General features: G+C 53.3%; 1 protein-coding gene across 1 annotated transcript; it reads left to right on the forward strand.

The window, feature by feature from the left end:
• The first annotated feature begins 123 nt into the window (after window positions 1-123).
• Window positions 124-11,610, forward strand: SCNN1G (sodium channel epithelial 1 gamma subunit). Its single transcript, XM_017823029.1, has 12 exons — window positions 124-563; window positions 1,370-1,664; window positions 2,078-2,271; window positions 2,938-3,041; window positions 3,576-3,739; window positions 6,485-6,583; window positions 7,761-7,878; window positions 8,409-8,487; window positions 8,573-8,630; window positions 8,974-9,035; window positions 9,231-9,306; window positions 9,701-11,610. Exons 1-12 carry the CDS (start codon window positions 124-126, stop codon window positions 10,088-10,090), a joined length of 2,079 nt encoding a protein of 692 aa, XP_017678518.1. The 3' UTR covers window positions 10,091-11,610.
• Window positions 11,611-19,833: the final 8,223 nt, after the last annotated feature.

A 19,833-nucleotide genomic window follows, 5' to 3' on the forward strand; every position in this document is an offset into this window, starting at 1 on the left:
GCGCCGGGGCCGGGAGCGCAGCATGGCCCCGCCGGGCCCGGAGAGCGGACGAGGTGAGGCGCGGCGGGCGCGGCGTCTCCGGGAACGGGCGTTCCGGGGGTCGAACATCGAGAGCGGGGAGGGATGCCGGGTGGCGGGGCCGGGCGGGACGGGATCCCGCGATCGCGGGGCGGGGGGGCGCGGGTCAGGGAGGGCGCCGGTCCCGCCGCCGCCCCCTCAGTGCCCGGTCCGCCCGCAGCGGCCGCCACGGCCCCCGGTAAGAAGATCACGGCGCGGCTGAAGCGGACGCTGCCGGTGCGGGGCCCGCAGGCGCCGACGCTGAGCGAGCTGATGCGCTGGTACTGCCTCAACACCAACACCCACGGCTGCCGCCGCATCGTGGTGTCCCGCGGCCGCCTGCGCCGCCTGCTCTGGATCCTGCTGACCCTCAGCGCCGTGGGGCTCATCCTCTGGCAGTGCGCGGAGCTCCTCATGAACTACTACAGCGCCTCGGTCTCCGTCACCGTCCAGTTCCAGAAACTGCCCTTCCCTGCCGTCACTATCTGCAACATCAACCCCTACAAGTAAGACCCGGGGGGGCTAGCAGGAGGACAAAGGGGGTCACCGGCCAGGGCTCCCAGTGAGTCCATCATCCCCCACCAGCCCAGCACCAAACCCCTTCCCGGGCTTGGCCCAGTGCTGCTCGTCAGCATTTTCCCTCTGCAGCACCTCGAGCGCAGCTCCCGCTCTGTGTTGATGCACGTCAGGCACGTGTGGGTTACGCTCACACCCCTCACCTGCCTTCTGAGCTCGGCTCGGTCCATTTCAGTTTCTGCTACAGACAGTCCCTATCAGCTCCTTGGTTCTCTTCAAATTCCCTTCTTCCCAGGACCAAAGTTTGACGATTACAAGCAGCAGCATCTCTTGAAGAATAGAAAGGGCACATCTGTCACTCCTCTGTTGCCTCTTTCTTTCCTTGTGGGATGTTTTGACATTATCCATCAGCAGTACATTTTCTCCTGTCAAATCACACTTTATGCTGCTGTCTGTTCTGCTGCCAGCTCCCCACACCGGTCCCTGCAGGCTATCCAGCTCTCTGGTACCTCTACACAGATGCAGAAGTCTTATTTCCACATGCTCTGCCTTCTTGGGCTTCCTAACACAAGGAGCTTGTGAATCCTGGGAGGGCTTTCTCTGTATTTCAGTCTGTTCTGCTTCCTGTGGTCCTTGCTCTGAGATCTCTCCACGGACATAGCTGCGTCTGCCCTCACCGGTGTAAGAGAGTGATGTGAGACCTCCACAAGGAATTCTGTCCTGAGCCATGGGATGCACAGCGGCTGGGCGGTGAGGTGGGATGGGGCGTCACTGTGTCACATTGTCTCCCATGCAGGTACAGTGCCATGAAAGAATATTTATCTGAATTGGACAAAGAGACAAAAAAAGCTTTGGAGACTTTCTACGGATTTTCTGAGGGCAAGACCAAGGTGCGCCGGTCAGTGGACGAGTGGAACAGCACAGGGAGTGACTTCTTCCAACAGATCCCTCTGCTGAAGGTCGAGGACTTCTCTAGGACAGCAACAGACCTGCACAGTGGGCAGAAGAGGAAAATAGAGGGAAGTGTCTTTCACAAAGACTCGTCCATCGTGAACTCCGGTGATTCCAATGACATCATTGGCTTTCAGCTGGTGAGTGTCACTGTGCCCTGGCCAGCAAGTTCCCTGTGGGGCAACGAAGGGCTGTTTGGGGTCAGTGTCCCTCTGTCCAGTTTAATTGCCTGCTCAGGTGGCTTTATTGTGAACTGTCAGCTCTTCTGCCCAAGCCTCCATGGCAGCTGCAGATTAACCTCCAACTCCCTGGAAGGGAAATACCTTCCTGAAGTCTTCCCAAATAAAGTTAGTGCCTTCTGTGACCTTCCCTTTGGGCCTAAAGCATTTGGTCATATCACTTAGCCCTGAATGAAAGGTCTTTGATGCCCGTTTGTGCCACTGTAACTTCACACGTGATTATTTCTGTGGAAGGGAAACACTGTCACAAATACCTTCTAGAATCCAGGGTTTCATTCCACGTGAAACACTTTTTCCCCTTTTGTGCTTGTCAGTGCGACGCGAACAACAGCAGTGAGTGTGCCCTGTACACGTTCAGTTCGGGGGTTAATGCTATCCAGGAGTGGTACAAGCTGCATTACATGAACATCATGGCACAAATTCCCCTGGAGACGAAAGAAAAATTGAGTTATTCTGCTGATGACCTTCTACTGACATGTTTCTTTGATGGCCTATCTTGTGACAAAAGGTCAGTGCACAGAAAATTCCTGGCAGCTAACAGCTTATTTCCAAGTCCATAATATGTAGGAATGGAATATTTGGTATTTGCTGAATTTCAGCAGGAACCACTGCCATTTTTTAAATCAAAGCAAACATTTGCATCTTCCTGAAATTAATTATGCTCCTTGATTTCATTTGTCTTAGTGTTCTGCTGTCCACATTTCAGATAAACCTATGTTTATCCTTGGCAGAATCAAATCTACCTACTTGTGGTTGTGGCAATGCAATTCCTATGTGTCCTGCTAGCAGGAGAGGCATCCCAGGGGAGCAGTTGTAGATGGGAAGGATAGTGTGCCTGTAGACGCTTGGCTGTCAGATGGGAGAGGGCTCTGTGTATCCCCCCTTCCTGCTAGTTCTGTGAATCCACTTTCCCCACCTTTTCAGCCCCCATTCCCACATGAAAATCTCCTCAAATTTCCTTTTCCTGATCTATTAAAGCAGATCATACTGCCACGTAATTTCAAGATATTCAGAAAGAGACACACCTTTCAGCAAAATAAATTGCTTAGAAGGAAGGAACTAACCCCTCATGCAGTCCTGGTCTGTCTCTGCCAAAACCAAAGCCCAAAGGTGCTGCTTTTCTCCCACAGACAGAACTGCAGGTAGCAATGTCACAAAAGTCGATTTCTTCCAGGCACTTCACTCGTTTCCACCACCCTCTCCATGGCAACTGCTACACCTTCAACAGCGGTGAGAACGGGACCGTCCTGAGCACCTCCACGGGCGGCAGCGAGTACGGTGAGCGGGGGCACTTTGCACAGGCGTGTTGTTCCAGGCCGGTTTGCACACGTGTGTTGTTCCTGGGCAGTTTGTACAAGTATGTTGTTCTGAGGCTGTTTGCAGAGGAACTGTTTGATAACAAGTGTTTCAGCGAACTGGATCGTGCTGGAGCACGAGCGATGTGTTGGCTGTAGATGTACAGGCTGATTGGGGAAATGCCTGTTTGAACTAGTGCAAACTCTTGCCTGAGAATACAGATAATATCATTGCATCACTAATGTTTTCCAGCTGAAATCACTGCTGCCCAGTTATATAACTTTTTAAAGTGAGTTACAGCCACGTTCCCAGCAGGTTTTATTTGTTTGCTGTACTCGGGGCCACCGAGGGATGTTACTGGCTGCAGTTGTCTGAGTCTGGCCCAGCAGAGGCTGGGCTTGGCTGTTACAGTTCTACTTAAGGCCAGATAACATTAAATAAACTGTGCTGCCCTCCCTGACCAGAAAACGCAGCTCTAGCTCCTGGTGTAACTGTTCTGCCTTGTCTCTGGTTCAGGATTGCAGGTTGTTCTGTACATTGATGAAGCAGACTACAACCCCTTCCTGGTGACGTCCACAGGAGCCAAGATCATTGTCCATGACCAAAATGAGTATCCCTTCATCGAAGACATTGGCACGGAAATTGAGACTGCAGCAGCCACCTCCATAGGGATGCACTTTGTGAGTGGCAGCAATCTCCTTTCCAGGTGTACCTTTGCCTTGGGAGAGCTGTAAATAGGAATTGATGGGGTGTTTGCAGGGAGCCAGCAGCTGGAAGGCTTCTAAATACCTCCCACTCAGCAGCTGAAGTGCCCTGAGGAAAATCCTGTGATAGCACTTTTCTGAACAAAAGAGGCCCTGGGAAAATCAGGTCTTTATAAATGCAACAGCTCCTGGGATCTTATTTGTTCTCCCTTTTCTCCCACCCCTTGGCTTTCCAGGGGATTTTTGATTTCGGTTTCACAGCAAAATCCACAACCACAGAAATGCGTTGTCAAGTGCCTCGTTTGGCTTTAGCAATGAGCAGCGGGTTTCCTGCGCGGGTCCCAGGGAGGAGGATGGGGAGCTGTGAGTCCTCTGCTGGGCTGGGTCTGCAGGGACGGCGGCAGCACAGCCCGTGTAACTGTTTTGTGGGTGCAAGCCTCATTCTGCTGGATTTCTATCTATCCCGGCTGTAAAAACACCCTCGTGGGCAGCAGCTCTACCTTTGCCAGCGTAGTGAAACATGTTGCCTGCTGTTGAGAAGGGCAAGGAGGGCTGCAGCTCCCAGTTTCCCCATTTGGCATAGTTCAGACAAGGCATTTGACCCAAAGGGCTTCGTTCCTCAGCAGAGCAGTGAAAGCTGTGCCAGATCCCTTTTATCTGGATGGGCTGTTAAGTGAGCACTTCAGCTCTGCCTTTCTTCCTGATGGTCGGGTCGGAGCATCGGCCATCCTGCTTATCTGGGTGTGGCACATCGAGATAGGCTCTGCATTAGAAAAGACATAAGAGGGCTGATATTTTAAAATGTGCAAATATTTAACTGTCTTCCAGCTGTCTGGAAAACTGCAGCAGCAACTGCTTGGTCAAATGTGACTGAAAGGTTTGCAAACCAGGTCGGTGAGAGGAGGAAAAGTCTCACAAGACTGTTTCCTCTAATGATCACACTGTACAGTCACTGCAGGGAAAGTCTCAATATTTAATGTAATATTTTCCTGGCACATGGGTTTGGACTGTACATTGCTGTAGTATAAAAAACAAGATTGAGCACGTCTCAATGTCTGTATTTAAGAGACATGGCATGAGGAAGGGATCCAGTTGCATCCTGATGTGGCAGCCAAAATAGAAGCTGGATACAATTTCTGGTCTCAGAACAAAAGCTGGTGATCATGGTCCTTCCGGGAAAGGACAACTCCAGAGAACCTGCTGAGAGGGGTCACAATTGTCAGGACAGGGCTGCAGCACTGAGTTGCTGGATCAGTCCTTGTACCCAGATCAGGAACACAGAGGAGGACACAGCATGTGTGTCACACGTGGTGCTGCTTGCTGGGCTCCAAACGCAGCATCAGTGTCTGGTTATCACTCATGGGTTTCTGCTGGGTACTAGGACTGCCCCCCCCTCGAAAAATATTCCAAGATATTTGGAATGCAAACAAGGCATTGCTTGGTTGGAGTTACAGTGCTCTGGTTAAATATTTAATTTGGAAATTATTTCAGTACCTGAAGGAACAAGTAAACTACAAGCCACGACAAAATAATTTTATACAAAGGATCGATCATCTGGAAGCTGGAGGAGCACACTGAGGCAGTGTCCAGGCACACTACATGGTTCGTGGAAGTTAAAAGCACATTAAAAGCTGGTTTCGTTCAGTTTCAGAAATGATGCATTTCTAAGACTGAAATCACATCTTTCCCTCCAAAGAGGGGTTTGAGCATCTCTAAAAGCACTGACTTGCACCATACAGGCCCAGAGCCTTCTCTTGTCAGCTGTGACCTCAGGAACCTGAGGAGCTGCAATTAGTGCCTTAAAAGTAACCCCCATTTCTCAGGTTCCTGGTAAATTGATCCTTTATATAGAATTTTTAATTCTAATTTTAAACTCTGTAGAGAAAGACAGGTGAATGGGTTCTTAAATGGATGTTTTTTGTGGTTTCAAGCCACTTTGTTGTAAAGTGGATAATTACTGCAGAAAGATAACAAGGGCTGAGGAAGGTGAGGCAGTCTGCAGGAAACGTGATGGAGCTGGAATCAGGTCTTGGGAATCTGAGGGCTCCCAGCCTTGGTTTCACAGACCTTGCAGGCACAGGCTTGGCATCTCAGAGCTCTTTGCTCTGGGCAGTTTGCAGAACAGGAAAAGGCCTTAGCATTCGAGAGTAAGGGTCAAAGCAGCACCTGGAAAAAGGCCTGAAGGAGACACAAGCATTTCATTTAGAGTGGTTTCAGAGAGGTGCTGTTGAGCACTAGTGGAGCCTCAAGTGCTGTTTACCCACAGCACAGGAGCAGCCACTGCAACAACAGCTTGTAAAGGTGGGGGTACTCACAGAAAACAACCCAAAACCCCGAGCCAACAACCCCCCTCCCTCAGAACACAAACATCCAGGCTGAAGGATGCACAGCCTCTAGGACTAGGAGAGAAAATACGTGTGAATTACTCTGCTTTGAAAAATCCTCCCCGCTATAATTATACCACCTCACATTCCTGCAGAAGGTTTCAAGGAAAACAGCAGAAAATCCAGCCAGAGCAGTGTTTTTGGAAATGGATATTAAAAAAAAAAGGAACTTTTTTTGACGAGGGATTGACTAATCGTTTTAGGTGGCAAAAGGTAAACATGCTGTTCAAAGCTGCCCCATCATTTACAGTTTCAGAATTGTGATGAAGTGCCACTGAATTCTTTGGTCTCTCTGCAAACTCAAAAAAACCAAGATTCATTCTTTTCTGCTTCTCAGACTCGGTCTCGTAAGCTGAGCAAACCCTACAGTGACTGCACGGAGACAGGAGCTGACATACCCGTGGAAAATCTCTATAACAAGAGCTACTCCCTCCAGGTAAATCCATTACACTTGGTTTTATCAGTTGCTTGAAAACTACCTGCATGAAAAGCTTTATAATATTCTGTGGTTCAGGACCCAAGATTGGGAGCAGTCCAGGTGCAGGGTGGCTGCTTTAGCCACTGATGTAAAATGCCACAGCACTTCTTAAAATACAACTTTTATTCTTAAGTGGTTGCTGTTTGAAGTTCCCTCAGGCACCCTGTTAGATAAAGAGAGAACATGAGCTCATTAGGCAATTTTCAAGCAATGTGAGACTGGAAAATATTGGCCAAGTAAAGGTTGCAGCTTAGTAACCCTTGAAGCTAGAAATTGTGACCTTTAGGACTCCAAGAATAACAGATACCATCTAATCAGTATCCAGATAGCAGGATGTTTGTTTACAGAGTAAGTTTCCACTAATTTTGCATGGTTTCTGTAATTGGGTCTACTTGGAGAATGTCAGTTGTTCTCACACTCTCCACTTGAAGAATTGTACTTACATTAGCTGCTGCCTGCTGCAAAGCCCAGGCCTAGCCTGGATTTGTGTTTCATGGGCAATATGAAATCTGCTGTGATGTAGTAAGATCATACAGACATTATCTCAGGTTTTTAATAACAGTACTTCACCAAAACTCAGGGCTTATGAGGGCTGGGACCAAAAGGCTTGACTGGGATTTCAAAGAGAAGTCCAGTTCCTGCATGTTGCAGTGTTCTGGCACAAACCACAGCTCTGCTGCCCTATTAACCCTCGTAGCTTCAGGTCTCCCAGTAGGCACTACCAGAGTTTGGTGGAAGCTGTGAACATTTTCTCCTGTGAGTCACTTCCCACACACACCTAGTTGGTGATTCATGGGCAATGTGCCGTGGCAGGCCAAAAACCTCCTTGGCTCTGGAAAGAGCAACCACAACAGCGAAGCTTTCGGTGGTTGTAGGGGAAGTGGGGGTATTCACAGAACCCCATATATATATATATATAATCCTCAAAGAGAATTGTATTCTTATCTCTTGCACTAGAGTCTCAACCCTCCATGGCACTTTCTGCCTGTGTTTGTATTCACTCACAGCAGAGCCTGAAGGTCCTGAGAAATGGGGTTCCCATCCTGCTACTCTCATAAGCAGGATGTTTTTAGGTGCACAGGAGCTTGGACCTTGGTGCTGCCTCTTAGCCCCCAGCTCTGTTTTTTCTCCCCAGATCTGCCTGCACTCCTGCTTCCAGAAGGCCATGGTGGACTCATGTGGCTGTGCCCAGTATGCACAGCCCTTGCCCGTGGGGGCCGAGTACTGCAACTACAAGAAGAACCCAAACTGGAGTGAGTATTGAAACACCTCCACACTGCACCTGGCTCAGTGCCCACTGCCAGCCATGTCCTCTGCAGCATCAGCCCCGTCGCACAGCCCTCTGCACGCCCCAGCACCCCCAGTGTCCCCATCAGAGAGCCCCCTGCACCCCTCAGTACCCCCCAGCACCCCCATCACAGAGCCCCCCACACCCTCCAGCGTGCTGGGACCAAGCAAATCTGCCTTAACCCGCTTAAGCTCCGACACCCAGAGCCAGAAGTGCCTCCCTTGTTCACACTGACTGGTTTGTGACACTTGCCCTGATGGCTTGTCACCTGTACCTACCAGAGAACAGTCGAGTGGAGGGCTTGACCAGGTGAGGCAGTTCATAGCAACAGCCACTTTTCAGAGTGTATTTCTGGGGTAAATTATTTTATCCCCACCATGTAGGCGATGGCCACAAAGGCCACCTACACCCCAGATGCTGCACTCCAACCCAGGCAGCAGGAGACCTTTGCTTTTTCTTCTGGCTTCTCACACCTGTCCCACTCCCTCCCTGCAGTGTACTGCTACTACAGACTGCACGAGAAGTTCGTGAAGGAGCAGCTGGGCTGCCAGCAGATCTGCAAAGACGCCTGCAGGTGAGTCTTGGCCACGACCAGAGGTAAAGCACTGAGTGTGCGTGGGAGTTGAAGCTCACAAGTGACATCCTGTCTCTCTCTGCAGCTTCAAGGAGTGGGCGCTCACCACCAGCATCGCCCAGTGGCCATCCACCGTGTCAGAGGTCAGTCCCCAGTTGTGCTCTCCTGGGACAGCAGCCTGGCACAAGGCATTGAGTAACCCCAGAGCACAGAAGCAGAAGGCCTCGGGGTAGTCCTGAGCACTCAAAGATGATGCTCCCAGAGGCCAGTCTGTATTGTCCAGGTCAGGGCTTCCCCTCCAAGAGTTCACCATTAAACTGAAATTTGGCTTGTGGTCTGGGAGATCTCCTCTGGGACAACTGACCTGTCACACACTCAGTTCTGGCACCCACACTGGCCCGAGGAGGTATAAAGCACGACTCCCTTCTCAGGGGATCTCTGCACAAGCACACATAGCTATAGCAACATTTTCTGTCTGTTCTTCAGGACTGGATGCTTCGAGTTCTCTCCTGGGACAAAGGGCAAAAGCTCAACAAGAAACTGAACAAGTAAGTCCCCCTGTGAGTTCTTGCCTTGCACCTCCAGCTCTGATACAATCTTGGCAGCCCTAATGATGGCAATTGGGGAAAAAGCTCCCTTGGAGCAGCCCAGCCCTACTGGTCCAACTGGTTATTTGCATAGTTTTTCAGTATGTTTCATGTTATTGTTTTACTAAACCCTCTGCTGCCTCCTGTTTCCCTCAGGACGGACCTCGCCAACCTCATGGTGTTCTACAAGGACCTGAATGAGAGATTCATTTCGGAGAATCCTGCCAACACAGTAAGTGAGCACGGCTGATCCCTGCTCAGCCTTTGGGAGACGTAGCACTTCCTCCCACACAGGGCAGCAATCCCACCCAGGCAGGGGCAGGAAGCTATCTTGGAGATGCACCTCAGGGCTGGTCCTGCCCTTTGAAGCCCTTATCTGGGGCCACGTCTCTGCCTGTCTGGCCCTGACAGAGCGCTGTGCTGGGGCAGCCCATGGGCTGCCTGCAGTAAGCCCAGTTCTGAGCTCCTCCTGAAGCAGAGTCAGAGAGAACACTGCAGACAGCAGAGTTGGGCCCACTGCATTTGGGAACACTCAGCATGCCCTGGCTCGCTGCAGCCTCCCCGCGCACTGTGACAGCACCACCAACACGTGCCCGCCCATAACCTTGTGCTCTCTGCTCCTCCAGCTCGTCATTCTCCTGTCCAACTTTGGGGGCCAGCTGGGCCTCTGGATGAGCTGCTCGGTCGTCTGCGTCATCGAGATCGTCGAGGTCTTCTTCATCGACTCGCTCTCCATCGTCATGCGGCGCCAGTGGCAGAAGGCAAAGAAGTGGTGGAACGACCGCAAACGGGCCGGGCCGGGGAAGCCTCCGCAGGCCGGTGACGTGGAGAGGCAGGGCCACGACAACCCCGTGTGCATCGACGAGGACCTGCCCACCTTCAACACTGCCCTGCGCCTGCCGCTGCCCCAGGACAGCCCCCTGCCCAGGACTCCCCCCCCCAACTACAGCACTTTGCGGCTGGAGACGGCCTTCACCGAGCAGCTGCCCGACACGCTGGAGCTCGGCCCCCACTGACGCCGGTCACACACCCACCCAGGGGCCCAAGGAGGTGGGTGATGGACCAAAGGTGAAAGGCGTGGATCCAAACAAGCACTGAAAGGCTGTTGGGTCAGACCCTTAATTCAGGGATTGAACTGGCAGTCAAAGCTGCCCTGAGCAAAGCTCAGACACAAAAGCCAAGGGCTCAGAGACATTAGGAGCTTCAAGCAACACCAGTTCTCAAGTTAATGATGGCAGAAGATGGCTGGAGCAGGATGTGGTGCTGAGCTGGGATGTCTCACCAGGCACAGGTACACATTAGCCACCAGCTGCACACACCCCATTGCATGTGAGCAGGAATTGCTCCATAGCAGATTGATACCACATTGAGGATTAACACTAATTACTCTCTGCTGTATGGCTGGACTTGTGGGGAAAACCCCAGGCTGTCAGGAATGCAGCATGGCATTTGTAGGAAGGGGCATGACAGAGGCTTGGGAAGAGCACAAAACAGATAAAAGGAGAGCCCTCACTTGAATTTTCATTAGAAACCTGTTTCCAATGATAGCCTGAGGAGCTCTTTATTCTGAGGGGAAGAGCCAGGATAGCCAGAGATGGGGTTGTAGAACAAGTTGTTTCACAGCTGGGGTAGGAGACCCTGAGTCATCCCCAAAGAATCATCTGAAAGGGCACAAAATCCAATTCAGAGAATAGTAATGAAGTGCATCTTCTGCAAGCTTGTTCCATTCCACATCACTCAGCCAGCCCTTAAACATAACTTCCAAGGAGCTCATTAAGTGACTTCCCAGAAGCCTCATAGGGAGCTGGCTGCTCTTTTCCTGCTCAACCTCAGGCAAGGACTTCCTCCTGCAGCCACCCAGTTCCCCACCTGCTTGCCCTGGAGCTGGCAGTGCCTGGGGGATGGCAGAGCCAGGCAGGGCTGCAGTGGCAGCCAGCGGATGCCTCACCCCACTTGTGCCTTGTCTACCTTGCCCACACCTGTGCGGATCCAGAGCAGCATCAGCACCCACGTTTCACCCCCTGTGCTCCCAGCCCTGCTCTCCCCGTGGCGCAGACAGGCCAGGGCTCGCACAGGGACCTCAGGCCCTCGTCAAGGTGGCAGTGCCCTTCCCCTGCTCCCAGTCCTGCACCCTGCTGGCAGTGCCCTTCCCCTGCTCCCCATCCTGCACCCTGCTGGCAGTGCCCTTCCCCTGCTCCCCATCCTGCACCCTGCTGGCAGTGCCCTTCCTCTGCTCCCAGTCCTGCACCAGCTCCTTCTGCCACAGCCAACCCCCCACTGCCTACAGCATGCTGTGTAGATGCTGAGGATGAGCATAACCCACTGCACAGTGGCTGCTGGGGGTCTGCAGAGCCAGAGTGATTCAGAGTGTGTGAGGGGGGAGGAGTGTAAGAGTCTCCTTTCCTTTCTCTATGAACTTATTTTATATAGGACAGTGAGAATCCAGGAAGGTTCTTTAATGTGCAATAAAACCTATTTTAACTGAATTATTTAAATAGATGATAAACTGAAAAAATAAAGATATATTTTTTTGTAACTGCTGTGTCTTCTTGGTTTTAAATCAGCACTGTACCAGTTACCTCTGTTCAGGCATCCCAAGAGCCAATAGGACTCGCCTGTGCCTGCCCCAGGGCTGTGAGTTCTCAGCAGTGCTGAGCCCCCTGGCCAAGTCCCTCCAGCCCTTTGATAGAAATGGGATGGGGGGATGCTTCAGGACCTGGCTTGGGAGCAGGCTGGGGGGACTGGGGGTGCAAGCAGAAGCACAGCAAAAATGCCTTTCAGAAAACAGCATTAACCAGCCAGGGACCAAAAAGCCTGGAACCTCAGGTGTCCCCAGACAGTTCTATTCCTGGAGGAGTCACTTTGAGACCACAGGAGAAGAGACAACCAAGTGTGCTGTGCCTCAGGCCCTGCTCCAGGAGTCAGTGACATGCCTGGGATGAACTGTGGTGTGTCCCTACCACCTCTAACAGCATCAAATACCAACACTCCACAGCAGCCTTGCCCCATGGGCAACAGTGACAGAACAGACCCTAGAGGAGATTGAAGCAGCCCAAGGAGCTCCACCCCAGTGCCACCCTCCCTTGGAGTTACAGGCATGGGCTGTGCCCACTACAGTAGTGGTGGGAATAACAGCAAGCCCAGAGCTAAGGAACACCTGACCACACACTCCTTCCTTACCAGCTTGGTGGTGCTGACACAGGAGCTGTTTTGGCTCAGTTACAGCTGAGAGAGGACCTGCCTCTCAATGCAGATGGGTCAGCTGTGATCCCCACTCTCACAGAGGACACCCTGCAAGGAACATACAGGGGGGTGTGGGTGTCACCTCCCTGGGAAAGCCAGCAAACATCACAAAGCAGGACATACCACAGTGCCTCTGTTCTGCACCCCTACCTGTGCATGCAGCAGCACACAAGAGACCTCAGCTCTCTGCAGGGTTTGCTCACTGCTGCTCCAAGCAGTGCTGAAGAAAGGCTGCCAGAGCTCATCTTGCTGCTGGCACAGCTCCTTCCTCTCTACTGAGCCACTCACTGGACTTCCCCTTCCTCTCAGGCTGCTCAAGTACCTCTGCCCACTCCCAGCAGCCCTCCAGCCCCTGGAGCTGGGTTAGATCAGAGGGTGCTAATCATGCAATCAGCCCCCTGAAAGGAGGGAACCCCCCAGCTGCTGCCCACAGCATCACCCTGCACCTGCCTCCATGGCCAGGGAAGGCACCCACAGCTGGCACAGATCAGGATGTGAGTGAGGGGTTTGTGTTTCCAAAGCCTCCCCAGAGCAAAACAAAAGCCTTGGAAAATAAACACAGTGGTGCCAACCCTGCACAAAAGCAGGTGTAGGGACTGGTCAGACTTTATACTGAGAACTGCAGTTCCAATAAGGAAAATATCCCTTGATGGAGAACAAGGCTGTTGACCTCCAGTGCTCCCAGCAGCGGCAATGTCAGGACTCTCCTGCTGATAACTCAGGACACGTGTCCTGCCAGCCACTTTTTGGGATGAACACTCACTTTATATTCTTTGGAAAGGCACAGGTGTTCTGCAGGTGCTGTTTGCAGTTACTCTCGGAGCAGGTGCAGCACCTTTTCTCTGTGTATGAATAATCCTCAGGAGGCAGAGAGCCATGGAGATACAGAAATGGGTTACTTCACTGTGAGTTAAACACTGAACTGTGCTGAACTCCTGAGTCACCTCAAACACAGAAAACCATCTGGGATGGTCTGAGAGTCAGGACTGGCACACGAACAGCATACACCCAAAGTGTTTGAGAAACTCAGCTCGGAGTTTACGGGAACAACAGGCTGTAAAATCTGTGGTTCAGCAACATCCCCTCCTCCACCACTGCGGCTCCAGGGTCAGGCAGGAGGCTGGGTCTCTTGCCGTGGGAACTGTGTTCCCAGGAGACTCATGGCAAGTGGTGGGAGCCTGGCCAGCCCCTGTCAGGGCTCAAGCACAGGCAGCCCCCCCTCGCCAGCAGTCCCCTGCTCATGGCAGCCCCCATTCACCTCCCAGCCCTGGGATACACCTGTGGCCACGGTGCCCGGGCTCTTGGGCACAGATGGCCCCAGCCCCAAAGCCCCACAGCCCCACAGCCCCACAGCCCCACAGCTCTGGCCGTGCAGCACCGCGGAGCTGCCGTGGAGCTGCTGCGGTACCAAAAACACAGTGAAGGTGCAGCAGCACTGCAGGCACAGCACTGCCTCGGCAAAGGATGAGCTGGGGAGAAGTGTTGAAACAAACCTGCAGCAGCAGGTGCTGGTGACTCACGGGAAGGGCCGCCGGCACACTGGGACCAGCCCTTCCAGGACAGGAGGCACAGCAGAACTTCTTACTCCTCCACAGCTCCTGTGGCAGCTGCTGCCAGATGGAGAAAGTCGGAGGTGATAGAGGAGCTGTGTGAGGAAAACAGCTGAGGAGGAGAAAAATCCAGCTGCACAGAGATTTTCTGGACAGCAGAAATCCATTAGTGTGCGGGTGTCAGCCTGGAGAGGTGATCCCAGCCTCCCTCAGAGCAGAGGGAAAGGATGGCTGCCCAAAGCTACTCCCAGCAGATGCAGCCAGGAGGCACCGAGAGGGTTAAAACTGTCCAGGCCCCTTCCAGAGTGATGACATTTGGGTGATATCCAGTGGTCCTCAAACAGGTTTGGGAGTTAAATGCCTCATTAATGTAAATGGGGCAGGGCTGGGGAAAGGCATCTCCAGCACATGCCTATGGAAAATCCTTGCAGGCTCTGAGTCTCTTCTTATGCTTAAGCCCAGCTCTGGGGAGGCCAAATATGGCTGGAGATTGTAGATGGTTTATTTTTACCCTTTTCCTTCAGGGCAGGCAGAGCCAACGCAAGAACTGCCAGTGGCTGGAGCTGGGCAGTCCCGGAGCAGTTCCTCACATCAGACACCTGGTCTGAGCCGATCCCACCAGCTCGGTCTGTGCTTGGTGCTTTGGAAGAGTTTTCCAGCAGCTGGAGCATCCCAAGCCGGGGCTAAGCTGTGGCAGTGGAGCCGTGGCAGCACCAGAGCAGCTCCAGGCAGTGTGAGTCAGTCTGACCTGTGGTTGCAGCAGCTCCTCCACGGTGACATGCCATGGCAGGGCCTCAGCGCTAATCCCGATGCCGACATCTCCCTGCGAACAGGACAGACCGGGGCGTTTGGAGTCCTCACCAGCTGCCCACGCCTGCCAGCACATGCTGTAACACCATGGCAGGGCTGGACTGGCGGTGCTGGGCACGGCAACAAACCCTGGAACGGGACTGAGTGTGACCAGTGCCCAAGGTGAGGAAGGGGAGCCAGCCTGGGCATTTCCAGCCAAGAAACTGGACTGCCCTGCTGTGCTACCCAGCTGTGGGCCGTGCTGGTCCCGGCTCTCCCTGCTGCTCACAGCCTCTCCTGGTGCCCCACGCCGTGCCAGGGGCTCAGTGCCACGCTGCTCCCACGGGCAGCACTAGTAGCAGCCCTCAGTTCTGCCACACACCCACAGGCGCCCAGCGCTGCCCACGTGCACTTGCCCGCCCACCCCGCCAGCCCCACTGGCCCCACATCACCTCGGGCTGGGCTCAGCCAGGCGGGGCTGCTGGGACTGGGCTGCACTAGCCAGCCCATGGCCATGCAATCACTCCTGGAGCAACAACACTATCACCCATCGCACCACCCCTGAGCAGCTTTGCTTCTGGAACTGATGCATTCTGGCAGCAAGGGCACCCTGAGCCCGTGGGGATTGATGAAACTCTCCATCTGTCTCCCTTCTTCACAAAAAGCAAAGGCTCTTCTCTCATATCCCACTCATCCCACTTGCCATTCATCTGTCCCCAGAGCAGTGTGACCTCAGGATGCCCTTGCCCTGGGGATCTGGGGGTGGCGGTGGGGCAGTGGGAGTGGTGGTGGCAGAGGGCAGGGGCTCTGCCAGCCGTGCCTGTGCCTGCCCCTGTCCCTGTGCCTGTCCCTGTCTCTGAGGACAGGCCGGAATGCCGCACAGCGGGTTCCTGCAGCACTGACTGTGCTGCACTGGGGTTCTCCCCTTCAGCCTCACACAGGCAGCCGCAGGCTCAGAGTGCTGATCTGCTCCCCGGCCCAATTGTAACACAGCCCAAGGTGTAAACAGGGAAACACCTGGCCCTGGGGCCGTGGACCATGTGTTCCTGTCTCTCAGTCCTCTGGTATCCTCACCTGGGTCTTGGCACTTTCCTGTAACACTCCCGCACCCTAACCCTAACCTTGTCCCTCCCAGTCTTACATTTCTGCCTCAGTTTCTCTTCCAGATGGAGCTGGGTGGTAGCTGTACCCCCTCGGGGTCTGAGCCCCCTGCACTGATGGGTGTGCTGCCAGCCCTGCTCAGCTCTCCATGTGATCCCCTGGGATCACGGTGGCACTGTGACTCTGGGAGCCTTGCCATTGGCAGCGTTCCTGTGACACAAACCAATGTCCCCCCAACTCGCCTGCCTACTGCCCACCAGAGAGGAAAGGCCCAGGCACTGGCACCAGCCTGGCCCCATCCAGCACCAGGGATGGGGTACAGGATACAGGGTCACCTCTACCTCCTTCCACTCACATACTTTGTCCAAACGTGTTTCTAGGGATTAAAACCACATTCCCTAGAATTGTGCACCTGTAATTCCAAGTGCACCACAGTCCCAGCGGGATGTGATCACCTGGAGCACAGCCGAGGCAGGAGCCGGCCAGAGCCGGGGTGAATCACCCTGTTGTCACAACGCCTCTCACTCTGGTACCTTCCTCCTGGGTTTTAAGACCTTCTCACCCAAGTTTACATAACGAATCCTGAACAGTACAAACTGTTCCCCTGGGTACACATGGGTAATCACCCCGACTCCAATCTTGTTATAAAATGTCATTGGTCACAAAATAGTTGACATTTCCCCCAGAACATGGGAGAGGACCATAAAGCACTGGCCCAGGGCATCTTTACAGTTCTGCGTCCCGCTGGCGCCACACTGGCACTCCCTGGCCTGTGCTGGGGCACCCTGGGGTCATTCCGAGCGGGCTGGACCCCATCTGCGGCTGCCACATTCCAGGATGCTGGAGTCATGACAGGCAGGGTATTTTTCCAGTAAACTTCTATGGTGGAAAAGACAAATGAGTGCAACTAATTCTCTGTCACAGCAATTAGTTACAGAGCAGGTCTGTGGAAACCCCACTGGTGACAAATTGTCTCAGTGACACATTGAAAGCCTGCCCTGTGTCACCCAGGGGTGAACTGGGACTCAGTGCCCAATGTCACCACACTGGGGCCAAGGGAGCTGGGCCCCAATGGGGTTTGCCCCCTCCTTCCCACTCTGGAGGCACAGCTGGACTGGCAGAGCTGCACAACGTGACAGCACCACAGCCTAGTGCCCGACCCTGGCACGGGGTGAGCCCCTCTCTGTGGCCACTGGCTCACCGAGCTGTGCCAGGTGAGCAGGACTGGGCCCCATCCCTCCCTTCTTCTGCTGCTTGTAAAACAAAACCAGTCTGGGTTTTACTGCCTGATCTTTGTAACGCAAACACAGGTCAGTTAACAGGTTTTACACAGCGGCTCCCAGCGCAGGGTGGCTGCGAGATGCTCACTGTCACTTCACCGGGATTTTAATGGTCACAACTAAGTGACTCGATTTTGTTTAGTGACTTTTCTGGAAGTGCACGTGGTAAACCCGGCAATCACTGTGCTGTGTGAGCCTGTGCCAAGTGCATGGGCTGGGCAATGCCCAGATCCCTGGGCACAGAGTGGGAGAGGCTCCCCCGGCAGGGACCGATGGTGAGTGATGGGCACCACCGGGCACTGATGGGCTCTGGTGGGCACTGATGGGCACCACCGGGCACTGATGGGCTCCGGTGGGCACTGATGGGCTCTGGTGGGCACTGATGGGGACTGATGGGCACTGTTGGGGCCTGGCACACTCCTCCCCATTCCTGCTGGCAGGAGGGCTGCCCGGACCCCCCAGAGCTGTTGGACAGGAAGCCAGGCTGAGACGTGACTAATATTTACCATGTTCATCTCGCAGCTCCTGCTCAGTGACAATCTAATTGGCAGGTGCGGGCACACTGGCATTGTGACTGTGAGCCGTGGGCAGGGCTCCCTGGCTGGGAGGGAGGCCACCCGGGACAGGCTGCCTGCAGAGCTCAGGAGCAGCAAAGCCCCGGTGCCACTTCTGCTCCTCGGGACTGAAGAGCCTTTCCAAATCCTCATGGAATCCATGTGCACCGAGGAGTAACTTCAGCTCTGGCCACTGGGCTGAGACCCCCTCTGGGCCCTCAGCCCTCACCATGCTAATGGGCATAATGTGGCCAAAAGCAACACAAGTTTACAAAGAACCAGATGTGAATGAGTCCTGTGTTTTTCCCATGGACCTGAACTCATTCCCACCCCCTGAGCTGGGATTTGGAGTGATTTCCTCCATGCAGAGCTGCCCTTGGGCTCTGCTTTATTTCATCAGTACATCCAGACCTAACAGCATCCCAGAAAAATTCCTCCTGCCTTTGTGCCCACTGCAGCCACCAAGAAAATATTTTCTCTCATCAGACAAATTTAGAAGCAGTTGCTGTTTTTGATCGGGCAGATAAAACCCGTTTCAGGGCTGATTCCCCCCCTGGATCTGATGTCCCAGCTGTATTTAGCTGCTGTCAGCAGTGCATCACACCAGCACAACACCCTGCTGTGAACACAATGCCTGGGGTGCAGGGGAGCTTCCCACGGGGTTTCAGCTGTATTGTCAGCAGAAGGTTTTTGCTTATGAAATAAACTTTCTCATAAACAAGTGAGAGACAACGCAAAGTCAAGCCAAACTCAAGGTCATTTGGCTTTGCTGGCTCTGCAGCTGATGTTCCAAACCCCAGAGCAAATGCCACCTGCACTATTTCCAGTGCTGGAGCAGCCAGAGCTGGTAACAGACATTGTTCTTTGGGAAATCAGTAGCGATAGGAGGGCAATTACTGTGACAGGACAGAGGAACCGGGTAAGTCCTGGTCCATCAAGCCTGTTTGTTCCAGCTTCCCTTGTTGGAGATACCGCTCGAACACAATCCCACATTCCCCTCCTGACATCATGACACAAAGTACACTTGTGGCAGTTAAAATAAAAATCCCCTTTGTTCCCAAATAACAGAACACGAGGACATTTGGGAAAGTCTGACCAAGTCCTGACTGAACGAGAACCTGCCATTATCTTTTGTCCCAAGAGGAAATTGCTCCCCTGTACAATGCTCTGCTCTCAGCGGTGATTTATGGTTCCGAGGAGGTTCGGACACGTTCACTGTTCTGTGTTCTGTGTGTTCACTGTTCTGTCTCTCAAGATGCTCAAGGTTTTATCTCCAAATGTGTTTGTACAGGGGTGCTGGGCTGAGGTCCATGGCACAAAGTGGGCTGGCCCTGGGGTAGGAAAATACAGAAAATAAATTGGGGGAGTATGTGTCTCCACCCCCCCCGGGGGATTAATTAACTCTGCTGCTTGGGTGAGGAACAACAGGAATCCTGGATCATAAGAAGAGCAAACCCCACCCACCCCCAAACAGCTCCATCCACCAGGATGCCAGGAGCATACTCTACCTCACTGGGAGACACCATCCTGGGGGACATGGCACATTTCCAACACCAAACCAAACACTGAACTATTCCACAAAGCTGTGGTTTGTTCCCATCCCTTTTTATCAAGGAGATTAAAGAAACCCCCTGTGTAAATACAGGTTAAATCTGAGTGACCACCCCTGGCTGCACGCCGGGTACATCCCAAATACCTGCCCAGCATGAAAACCTGCCCACTGCTGCAAAACCAGGCAGAGATCGGGTGTCAAAAGCCTGACAACGGGGACAGTTGACACCAGGGAAGGCAAAGCAGCAAGGTGATGTCCTGGCACCAGGGACATCTCAAACCAGACTGAGACACGCTGTGACCTGCTGCAGGGCAATGGCCACCAGACCTGAGAGCCCCTTCCAGTGCCTAACAGGGTTCCAAGAGCTGGAGAGGGACTTGGGACAAGGGGCTGCAACAACAGGACAAGAGGGAATGGCTTCACACTGACAGAGAGCAGGATTAGATGTGATATTGGGAAGAAATTCCTCCCTGGGAGGGTGGGGAGGCCCTGGCACAGGTTGCCCAGAGAAGCTGTGGCTGCCCCATCCCTGCAAGTGTCCAAGATCAGGTTGGACAGGGCTTGGAGCAACCTGGGCTAGTGGAAAGTGTTCCTGCCCATGGCAGGGGGTGGAACAAGGTGACCCTTAAAATCCCTTCCAACCCAAATCATTCTGTGAATCTGTGAGGTTTGTGGCACTGCCTGTGTCTG

This window comes from Lepidothrix coronata, unplaced genomic scaffold, assembly GCF_001604755.1.
Source record: "Lepidothrix coronata isolate B3197 unplaced genomic scaffold, Lepidothrix_coronata-1.0 Scaffold101, whole genome shotgun sequence".
In the NCBI taxonomy this organism is placed as follows: domain Eukaryota; kingdom Metazoa; phylum Chordata; class Aves; order Passeriformes; family Pipridae; genus Lepidothrix; species Lepidothrix coronata.